We start from the raw sequence: 11,523 nt of genomic DNA, 5'->3' as shown, positions 1-11,523 counted from the left end.
CGCGAGGAGTTACCGGAAACAAACTTTCCCGGGGAAGATGTGGCGATCCTCTCCTCCCCAGAAGCCAGTCAGGTAAAGCCTCCCCGGCCCTGGCACCCCGAGCCCTGCCTGGCCCGGCCTTGATCGCGGCGAGGCCGAACAGGTCGCTGGCCACGTATGACCGGCGCCTTTTGGCTACTTTTTGCTGAGCCCCCTTGCCCACCCTCCGAGCCTCTTCTGGCCGCTCGCAGGGTCCCTGGGCCTTCGCAGCTTCTCCCGCCAAAGACAGAGCCGTTTGTGGCTACCGTGGGTGCACACCCCTCCCCCAAGGGCTTCCCTCTTCCGCTCACCCGGTCTCCGGAGTCCGACCTCAGGGACTGCGAGGCCGCGCCAGGCAGCTCAGGGTTCAAGGTCGGGATCTTGGGTCTCAGTTACGTAACCTCTCTGAGCCAGGACGTGATCGTGTTTTCACCTTAATGAGAAAAGCAAGGGAAGAAGGTGAGATGAGCCCATGCCCAGAATGGGGTGGCTGCTACTGTTGGTGTTTTTATGGCTATTACCCCAAGGACCAGCCCCCTAATGGGGACGTTTTTGCAGACTTTTGCTTCTGCTGGTCCCTCTGGTCAGTTCTGGGCGCCTCTTAAAAGCCATACTTTTAAGTAGTCCCTCGCATTCCCGGTAGGGACAGTTTCCTTTTCTGGACGCGGGCTTGTGTGCACGGGATGCGCCCTGGAGTCTCCAGTGACAGCATTCCGTTTCTCTTTTCAGGCCATTTGGTCGCTTTTGACATCCACTGCTGTTACCCAACCACATTATTGATCATCCTGCCTCGTAGAAAGAAGCAAAAACTAGCAAACATCTCTGGCAATAACTGCCTAAGGACTGAGACATTTATGATAACATGTTACCATTCCTTGGACCCTGAGTGTCAGCCACAGAACCATGTCATTTAATCATCACAGATATCTTCAACATGTCACAGATGAGGAAAGGGGGACTTAGAGAGGTCGTTCCTAACACTTTGAAACCAGGTCTGCCTCACTTAAATACCCGATTTTGCCCCTTATGCAAAACTGCCCTAACCACAGAAAAGTTAAAATCAAACTGTTAGTTTCTAGGGCTGCCATAACAAAGTATCCCAAACTGGATGACTTAAAACAACAGAAATGTATTCTTCCACAGTTCTGAGGCTAGAAGCTCAAAATCAAGGAGTCAGCAAGGCCATGCTCCCTCTGAAGGCTCTAGGGAAGGACCCTCCCTGCCTGTTTCGGCTTCTGGTGGTCCCAGGCATTCCTTGGCTTGTGGCACCATCACTCCAATTTCTGCCTCATCTTCAAATGGCCTTCTTCCCCATATATGTGTCTCTCTGTGTCATCTCCTCTTCTTATAAGGACACCAGTTATTGGATTTAGGGCCCACCCTAATCCAGGATGATTTCATCTCGAAATCCTTCACTAATCGCATCTGCAAAGATCCTGTTTCCAAATACCATCCTGTTTTCAAATAATGGTGGTTTTGGGGAGGGGACACTATTTAACCCACTTCACAAACCAGCAATAAAATACACCTGTCAAAAGGACCAAAACAGACCCATAGTTATGGAGTCAGGGCATCATTTGTGGTTATAAATCTAAATATTTGGCTTTTACTAAGTCACAGGTGGACCCAGCCATCTATGTTGTAACAAGACCTCCGGGTGATTCTGTTGCTGCTTAAGTTTGGGAACCACTGTTACAAGGCATTTGAAGACAAGGGTTTGATAATGTGACACAAGGGCCAGGTTAAGAGAAAGTCCTTAACCTTACGAGTCTAACCTTACAGTGACTTGCTCTGCAAACCTGTCTTCCTGAATATTATTATGGATTTCAATACTGAGCTATTGCACTGTTGAAAGAATATTTACCATTACTTAAAATTCATTTAGCTTTTGAAGTGAACTCAGGTATGGAACTGTGTTCTTAGTAGTTTTTTGTCTCATTTTAGCTTGCCAACAGTCACGTGATTTGGGTATTATTACTGCTGCCATATTATTAAAAAGTACACTGAGACTCAAAAATGGTAAATGCCAGGACACACAATGAAGCAGAAACACTGTCAGGATTAGGAACTTTTTTTTTTTTTTAGGAGTATAGATGCTCTACAATATTGTGTTAGTTTCTGCTGTACAATGAAGTGAATCAGCTATATGTATATGTATATCCCCATATGCCCTCCCTCTTGAGCCTCCCACCACCCCCCATCCCACCCGTCTAGGTCATCACACAGCACCGAGCTGAGCTCCCTGTGCTACACGGCAGGTTCCCACTAGCTATCAGTTTTACACATGGTAGTGTATATACGGCAGTCCTAATCTCCCAGTTTGTCCCACACCCCCCTTCCCGCGCTGTGTCCACACATCCATTTTCTATGTCTGCCTCTCTATTCCTGCCCTGCAAATAGATTCATCTGTACCATTTTTCTAGATTCCACATATATGCGTTAATATACGATATTTTTTTTTATGACTTACTTCACTCTGTATGACATCATAACTCTGGTTACTAAACTGTTTGGTTTGTTTCCATTTTAGAAACAGTTTGATAGATGACGCGAAGGCCCGCTTAAGAAAACATGACGTTGGGACCAAATATTCTCACTTGTTGTCTAACAAATGTTCCATCCTTTTACCGTTGTTGGCTAAAGAAGGAAAACTCTACCTGTTGTTCACCCTTCGGTCAGAGAAGGTAGGTGACAAAAAGGCTCCTTCCATTAAAGTCTCAGGACATGCGAAAACCCCAGGAAGTGCTATCACTGGCACTTATTCTGAGGTTCTAGCTTCTCAACTGTACTCTCAAAATTGTGATGTTCGAGAAGTACATGAAGCCACAGGATAACAGGGCTGTGTTGGAGAAGTTTTGGAAAGTAAAATAAGTAATTTAGCTAGCAAGTAATTTAAAATACTTTTAGGCCGGGGTTCCTTATCCAGCCATTGGCATTTGGGCTGGACAATTCTTTGTTGGTGGAGTTGCCCTGTGCATTATAGGATGTTTAACAACATCCCTGGCCTCTACCCACTACATGCCAGTAACACGCACACACACACACACACACACACACACACTCACACACACTTTTGTGACAACCACAAATGTCTCCAGACATTGCCTACTGTTTCAGCAGGGATGGGGAGGGGATAAAATTGCCCCCACTGAGACCCACTGTTTTACACTACTCCCACCCCAGGTATAATGTGAAAATTCTAGAGCACTGATGTTGACAGCCTGGGCCCTAAGCTGGCTGCCTATGTTCGAATGCAGTCTTGTTGAAGCTGTGTGACTTTGTCCTAATTAATTACCCTCTCTGTGCTGTAATGTCTTCACTTGCAAAATGAGGACAAGCTATTAGTACCTGCATCATAGGGCTGCTGTGAGGGCTCTACAGGGTAACAAATGTAAAGCACCTAAAACAGCGCTGGCACTTGGCAAGGATTCAGCAAGTCTCAGCTGTCACCATTAGTGTCATTAGCACATGTGGCCTGAGTTTTTATGATAAATCGTTCCACTTTAAAGAAATGTTGGGCTTGGGAATGGAGTTCCCCTGGGTACACCCCTGGGTACTGTCACTCTCCCTTGCTATTGGGGGTACTTCTGAGGAAAAGTTGGGGAAGCAGTCATTTCAAAGTTATCCTAGTACAAAAAACAAAACAAGCCACAATAATGAGAAAATAGGCTTTGTAAGCAGAATAAGAAGTATCCCTTGGGTGGGGTCAGGGGGAAGCTGAGGAATCAGCTGAAGTTTTTTGGGTTTGGGATTAGACATGTGTGGGTTCTCTGTGGTCTGGGTCTGGCAACAATGACATAAACACATGAGATGATGAAAATCCAAGTTCCAAGGGGGAGGTACTCAGTGGGAAGCAGGGACCAGGGTCTGTTCCCAGCTCTGCCAAAATCACCAGAGAAGCACTGAAATATATTTTTAATATTATCAGACAGACAGACAGTAATGTAGAAAATCTAGAGAACCCCAAAATGGGTCTCGGTTTCACTCGGAGTTGCTCTGCCTATTGATTATTACGTAAGAATCATCTTAGACCATAAATTCTGACGTGAAAAGGTCACATTTTTTTTCAAAGAAGTATTTCAATCTAATTACACCTGACTTTAGGCCCTATTTGGCTGTGGGAGTAAGAAATTCCCTGAGGCATTACTGGAGCTGTGTCCCTCCCTGGAGTCATATAAGCAGGGCCCCAGGAGACAGACAGACAGACAGATGATAGGTGATAGATAGATGATAGATAGACAGACAGACAGACTGATAGATGATAGATAGATAATAGATTATAGATAGATTATAGATAGATGATAGACAGACAGATAGATGTTAGATATATAGATGATAGATAGATAGATGATAGACGAAGGACAGATAGATAGAAGATAGATAGATGATAGACAGATGATAGATGTTAGATAGATGATAGACAGATGATAGATGATAGGCAGATAGATGATAGAGATATATATATATGATATATATAGATATAGATATCTGATATATATATATATATGATATAGACATCAGAATATATATCTGTGTCTCAGAATATATGTATCTATATATATACCTGAATCACTTTGCTGTATACCAGAAACTAATACAACATTGTAAATCAACTATAGTTCAATGAAAAAACATATTAAAAATTTTTTTCTTAAGGGTTAATTTTATATTATGTGAATTTGACCCCAATTAAACAAACACTTTAAAAAAACAGTCACTTCTAGAACTGTTCTGAGGACTCAGTGAAAAGAAATCCACGTGAAGCAGCATGAGAACATGGTAAGCACTCAGTAAAGATGATTGATGACATTGCTGTTTTCATTCTCCTTTTGTTCCACTTTTTCTCCTCATCCATGTAAATCTGTTTGTGTGTGTATGGTATCTTTGGAGGGCAAGGAGAGAAAAATCAGAAGTGAGGGTAGTTCTCCAAGTTCATTTTTTAAAAGGATTCAAGAAAAAAAAACAACTTTTCTTTTTGGTCGCATTCCCACTTATTCCCACGAGTGTGGGAATGGTCTCTGGCACAAGATGGAAATGCAGCGCATACTTGTTGAATGAGTGAACAGTAGCAAACTTGGAATCACACACTGCAGCTCTTTTCTTTCCATATCCAGCTGAGAAGGTCACCTGGAGAGGTCTGCTTTCCTGGAGGCAAGTACGAACCTACAGATGCGGATGACGTGGCCACGGCTCTCCGGGAAGCCCAGGAGGAAGTGGGGCTGCATCCTCATCAAGTGGAGGTCATCTGCCGCCTGGTACCAGTGCTGTTTGATGTAAGGCTTGGGATGGAACTGGGTTTCTTAGACTCTCATGAGCTCACAGTGGATACACTATCTTCAGGGTTCCATGTTTGGCCAAACATGACCCTCAAGAGTGCTATACCGAGTCAAGAGACTGGTTCATGTGTGGACTTTGCCCCTTGTGAGCTAAGAGGCCTTAGGCAAGCCCCCCTTCCTGAATGGGCCCCTTCTTCCCCATCCAGAAATGAAAGGGCTGAACTCCATCAGTGGTTTTCAAACCAGGTGCTGTGGAACCCTGCAGATGCCTCAGCATTGTTTCATTAACATTCAGTTCACATTTATTTTTCTCCAGTACGCATTTATTTTGAGAATTCTCTTGCAACAATAATACACGCTTGAGCATACCAAATTTCAGCCCCTCGGAGGCCACCAGGGTTATCACTTTTGCCCTAAGGATACTCAGTTTTGCACATACCGTGCAACCAAGTTTCTCCAGGTCACATTAATTGAGCAGTATCCTGAGATCACTAGGGAAGCTGTTTAAAAACAGTTACTGCTTGTAACTGCATTTCTGTGTGAAGCAGGATTTCCTTGATAGTATATACCAAACAAACAAACAAACATAACAACAAAATGAATCCTGGGGCTGAGATAGCCAGACCTTATTTCATATGAACTGAACACAACAATTTCGTTGTTGTACTAATTGACTTTAGAAGAAGTAAATACTAATTGACTTTAGAAGGAGTAAATATGAAGTTGGATAACAGCGTCGTTTTATCAGTATAACATTATTCATATAAACTTTTAATTTTAGAATAGTTACAGATTCACGGAAAAGTCACAAAGATATCACAGAGAGTTCTCGCATACCCGTACACGGGTGCCCCCATTTTTGACGTCGGACATCACTGTGGTACGTTGGTGACAACTGAGAAACCAATGTTAGTACATTACCATTACCTAAACTCCACTCTTGTCTTTTACTAGTTTTTCTACTAATGTCCTCCTTTCTGTCCTGGATGAGATCCGGGACACCATGTTGTGCTTGGTTGTCATGTCTCCTTATTCTCTGATCTGTGACAGTTTCTTAGCATTCCATTATTTTCATGACCTTGACGCTCTTGAGGTGTACTGGTCAGGTATGTTCTAGAATGCTCCTCAATTGGGGTTTATCCGATATTTTTCTCCTGGTTAAGCGAGGTTTATGGGCTTGAGGGAAGAATATCACAGAGGTGAACTGTACTCATCACATATCAGAGGTAGGTGTAAATTTTTTTATGTTTTAAATAATATCGGGCTTCCAGGTGAATTTTTATGTCAAAGGAAGAATCCCACTGATACCTAAAAATTAGAAAACCAGATCGCCCTTTGTGAAGATCGGTGGTGCTGAGATATGTCTTAGTTGGGTCCATTTTAAAAATAGAAAGGTCACCACTCAAGGGAGATTTAGTTTGGAAGAAGCTAATGGCAATAAATGCATCCTTGATGAAAAAGAAATGAGACAGAGAAAAGGAACATGGGATTAGGACAAGATACGTGTCAATTACTTCCTCTTCAACTGTGTTTTCTACTGGGAGCCCGTTTCAGAGGAGGTCTGCAAATCCCCCAGCACATCTTAGGGATTGATTTTAGAACTCTTGACAAAACGCATAATGGTTGTAAGTTCCCAAAGTAAGAGTAACTCCATTTCCAAGGTCCTCAGGAGCTACTGAGTTCTGCCCTTGAGGGGAGAGGATACAACAGTCTCCACAGGTGTTTATGGGTCTTCAGGAGATTTCCGTGGACCAGATGCTCCCGGAGCAGGAGGTTTCTAAGATGACCTGCTCTTGATATAATGCTGATCACATCAACGAGAAATTAGAATGAACAAAGTCTTTCAAGAAAGGTGTACTGTGTTTAGAAGTGCTAGTGAGGGTCATTTTGTTTTTTGGACCTTGCAGATCTTTTAAATGTGCTACCAAAATGCCATTTATTTAATGCTTAGAAGCATAATCTAATCCAGTGGTTCTTAACTGGGGGTAATTTTGTCCCCCAGGGAACACAGGGCAATGCCCAGAGATGTTTTGGGGTGTCATTGGCTTTTACCCACACCCGGCGTTAACCCTCCCACGCCTTCCAGCCCCCAACCTGCTTGTCCTTTTGTCATACACGTATGAACTTCTCTCTGCAAAGGCCTTGGGGGACAGTTCTCCTTTTTCTCTGTACGTGGCCCATACCTGCCAGTCTCGATCCTTTTCTTTGCCTCCCAAAGGCCCAATTCCTGTAACATTTCAGTGGTGTATCCTGACTTCCCGGGATGCTTCTAATAGCCTGCAGCTTCTTCCAGGGGCCCTAAAGCCTGCCTCACCCTATGTCCACAGCAGAAGCCTGTCTCCATGGCGTTTCAACTCAGCAAATGGCCAAATTCAGAGTTTTATGGGTCCTAGGATGTCTGCCACGCACCACCCTTTATTCCCCTGCCAATTCAGACACCTGTGTTTCTAGAGACCGGATGTCCAGAGATGCTGCTTCATCCACAGATTCCCACAGTCTCTCTTACTCTTCTAAGCTTGAACCATGTTAAACGTGCCTGACTCTGCATCTGAAACATTCAGTCTTAAACCATGATCTCCTTTTGAGGCTTTGATTTTTTTTTCCCCACCCATTTCCTCAGGCTCTGACATACCAATTTAAGGGCCAGCACTGCCATGCAAAGTCACTTTCCATGCACCTGCCTAACAAGTGTGGCCCTCAGTCCTCGGGAGGGGATGAAATCTGAGCTGCAGCTGGGAACTCTCCACCGTCGTATTTGAGCCACCCGCTAGTGTGCCATCTTGGAGATATGGTGACACGTGTTTGATAGAATTTGAGTGTGTGGGCAGCAGGCCCGTGGTCGAATCCTGGTTTCTGCCAAGTGTTAGCTGGATGTGACCTTGGGCAAGTTTTTTCTTGTCCAGTTGCCATTGTTCAAGCTTCCTCGTGGGCAGGTTGTTGTGAAGAATCAGGGGGAGGGTGTTGGATTCTAGAGAAGGTTATGGTCTTTGAATGGAAATAGCAGCCACGGATGCGTGCTGAGCAGTACTCCAGGCTCTGTCCAGATGCCGTCTTAGTCATTTCAGGCCGTGTTTCTGATACACACACCAGCAGCTTTCTTCCAAGACCCGTGCCCTTGGACTACTGGAACCGCCTCCCCTGCTGCACAGAGAGCCAGCACTGCCTTGATTTACTTCCAGCTGGGCCGTCCTCAGCCAATGACTGAGCGGCATGAAAGCCCAGCCCCCTCATCTCGTGGGGCAGACTCGAAGGTGCACTTTACACCCCGCGGGCCCCCACGGCGTCCTTGCCTGGCTCCCCCCCACCCCCATCCTTGCCTGGCTCCCCCCCTCCCCGTCTTTCTTCCCCACGCCCTTCCTCACCACTTCCTTAAGAAATCGCTTGCATCTGAGTCTTCATCGCAGAGGCCGCCTTTGGGGAACCCTGGGACAGAAGAGGCTGAGCCTTCACACAGGGCCAGGCACAGTGAGGGCTGCTGCTGGAACAAAGCCTCTGGCCTCTGGCAACTCATGACCCCAGATTTCCCACTCTAAGGGTGTCTCAGGTCTGTGCTCCCATTCTCCTCTCCTGGTCCAAACGCTGACTTTTCATCGTTAATTGGGTTAACGGTCTGAGTCATCACTGGTTTTTTTTTTGGCTGCATCACACGGCATGTAGGATCTTAGTTCCCCGACCAGGGATCGAACCCGTGTCCCCTGCACTGAGAGCATGGAGTCAACCACTGGACCGCCAGGGAAGTCCCAGTCATCGCTGTTCTTAAACATGCTTTAGTTGTCCTTCCTTAGAATTTTCCACAGGCCTGTTTATCCTCCTGTAGAACCCCAGCCTCACAATGTATCCCTGGATTTTCCCACCCACTTCCTCTTAGGAGTTCTCCCAGGAATTCCTGATTCTTCCCACTTTCTAATTCAAGGTCATGCAGCCCTTATCAGCTCCTACACTAAACTCCAGGCCTCCCCCTCAAGATTTTCAGTAGTATCTTTCAGTTAACGGCACCCTACATTCATTTCAGCACAGTAGTGGTTGTAAATAGAAATCCCCCCCCCCACTTATAAGCATGTATGTTATGTAAAACAGTATATATATACACACATACATATCTCTAAAATTTCCCACAAGTGGGAACATGCCACAATTAATAGGATGTCGCTTTTCTATTGGTAAGATGGCACATACTTGTCTATACTGATAAGGAAAGGTGTCGATCACATACTTTTTAAGGGCTGCATAGTACGCCATTATATGGATATAGTCGTAATTGATCTACCCTAAATATCCATTGAGCAGTGATAACTTTAGTTTGGGACTATTGCAAATAATGCTTCAGTCTTGTACGTTTATCTTTTCTCACTGGTAGGAATTTATCATACAGATGTACCCACACAAATGCAATTTCAGGGCCAAAGGGAGCACATTTTTATAATATTACTAAATCTCTGTTCCAAAAGATTGTACCAATTTATGTTCCCCAAAAATATCATTTTCAGACTCATCTGAGATGCTGCCTCAGTTAGGGCAGAGACCACTCCCATTTAGGGGGACATAAAGTTTACTTATGGAGCCAGTTTTATGTAACTGACTGCTTTGGCCTGTGAGCTTAGCTCATGTAGAAGTGGCATGCTTTTAACCATGCTTTTTTTGAAACGGTATGTCTTCACTTCTCAGTTTGTATCTTTTGTGTTTTGCTTTCAGAGAGATACATTGATAACCCCTGTTGTAGGATTTATAGACTCCAACTTCCAGGCCAAGCCTAACCCCGATGAAGTTAAGAATGTGTTCCTGGTGCCTCTGGAATATTTCCTGCATCCCAGCGTCTACCAGCAGAATCACCTGACACGCTCTGGTCATCATATTATTATTCACTGCTTTGAGTACACGAACCCTGAAGATGGTGTGACTTATCATATCCGGGGAATGACTGCAAAATGTGCCTTGTTTGTTGCCTTAATTATTTTGGGGAAAAAACCCTCCTTTGAGGTTGAATTTAATCTCAACGATCTGATGTCATCCTCTGAAGAGTCTTTACTGAAGCTTCATAAACGTGCTACAAGCAAGTTATGATTTATGAGACCAATACTCAAATAACTCTCTAAACGGTGTTTGTGTGGGCTTTTCCACAGAACAACGATAATGCCAGCTGTTGGAATTTGACAGGTATGAATGTTTCCTGCAATATGAGGGTAAAAACCTTGCCTTTTTTCCAGTTCCCCTCTATTATCTGAAAAAGCAAAAGTCTTTCAAAAGTAGAAAAATGGGGACTTCCCTGGTGGTGCAGTGGATAAGACTCCACACTCCCAATGCTGGGGGCCCAGGTTCGATCCCTGGTCAGGGAACTAGATCCCACATGCATGACGCAACTAAGAGTTCACGTGCCACAACTAAGAAGCCCACCTGCCACAACTAAGACCTGGTGCAACCAAATAAGTAAATAAAAATTAAAATTAAAAAAAAATTTTTTTTAAGTAGAAAAATGTGTTTATACTGTTGCATAATTTCAGCCACAGTATATCTAACAATGCTTTCCTCACACATGTAAGAAAAAGGATCAGGCACTTAATAAATATTTGTTAAATCTTGTGGCGTTCATCTTGTTTGTAGGAGGTAATACCTCTATCTGTTGTTACATGTGACAGAAACTTCTGACCAGCCATCAAAATCCATCCTCCTTTTCTTATTTGGCAGTAGCGTTGAATCTGAGCCCATAGCTGCCCAGGTAGAAACAGCATTACCTAAGTTCCGGTGCAGTTAAATGTAACTCTGAAATTTAACTTAAGCCAATGGAACGTGAGTGAAAATCGTTCTTGCAGTCATCTCCAATTTAAGGGACAAGCCAGATTCCCTGGATTCTCTTTCCCTTTTCCATGATTTATCTGCAACCCAGCCTTGACTACACAGATGAAGACAATTCCTGCAGGAAAGTTAGAGCCAAAAGATGGTAAGAGCTTGACTCTCTGAATGAGTCTGTGGAGCAAAGCAACCCACCATCCTGGACTACTCACTTGGGACTGTTACATGGGAGAAAAATAAAATTCTGTCATTTCTGCCACTGTAACTTGGAGTCACTGTTACAGCAGAGCTATAGCCCTAATAATACACGATAACACTTGAAAATGGTTGGCTGGATATTCACCCAAACCTGGGGTGTTGCCAGCAATTAGAATGCAGGATGGTCTGCATTTAACATATGAGTTCTGGGACGTGCACAGGACAACTTTAGGTGTTGGTGGGG

At 44.2% G+C, this 11,523-nt stretch overlaps 1 protein-coding gene across 1 annotated transcript; it reads left to right on the top strand.

Moving 5' to 3' along the window:
• NUDT7 (nudix hydrolase 7) lies at window positions 1-10,844 on the top strand. The gene is made up of 4 exons (XM_082862057.1): window positions 1-72; window positions 2,549-2,702; window positions 5,133-5,291; window positions 9,987-10,844. The coding sequence occupies exons 1-4, from the start codon at window positions 38-40 to the stop codon at window positions 10,353-10,355; spliced, it is 717 nt and encodes a 238-aa protein (XP_082718183.1). The 5' UTR covers window positions 1-37; the 3' UTR covers window positions 10,356-10,844.
• The last annotated feature ends 679 nt before the right edge of the window (window positions 10,845-11,523 follow it).

Source organism: Leucopleurus acutus (assembly GCF_964270905.1).
Source record: "Leucopleurus acutus genome assembly, chromosome: 20".
Lineage (NCBI taxonomy): Eukaryota > Metazoa > Chordata > Mammalia > Artiodactyla > Delphinidae > Leucopleurus > Leucopleurus acutus.
This window is presented reverse-complemented; position numbering and strand designations above follow the sequence as displayed.

Coding starts and splice junctions, on each gene's coding strand:
- NUDT7 (XM_082862057.1), top strand. CDS start 38: ATGTGGCGATCCTCTCCTCCCCAGAAGCCAGTCAG. Junction 2,703..5,132: donor TCACCCTTCGGTCAGAGAAG/GTAGGTGACAAA, acceptor TTCCATATCCAG/CTGAGAAGGTCACCTGGAGA. Junction 5,292..9,986: donor TGGTACCAGTGCTGTTTGAT/GTAAGGCTTGGG, acceptor TTTTGCTTTCAG/AGAGATACATTGATAACCCC.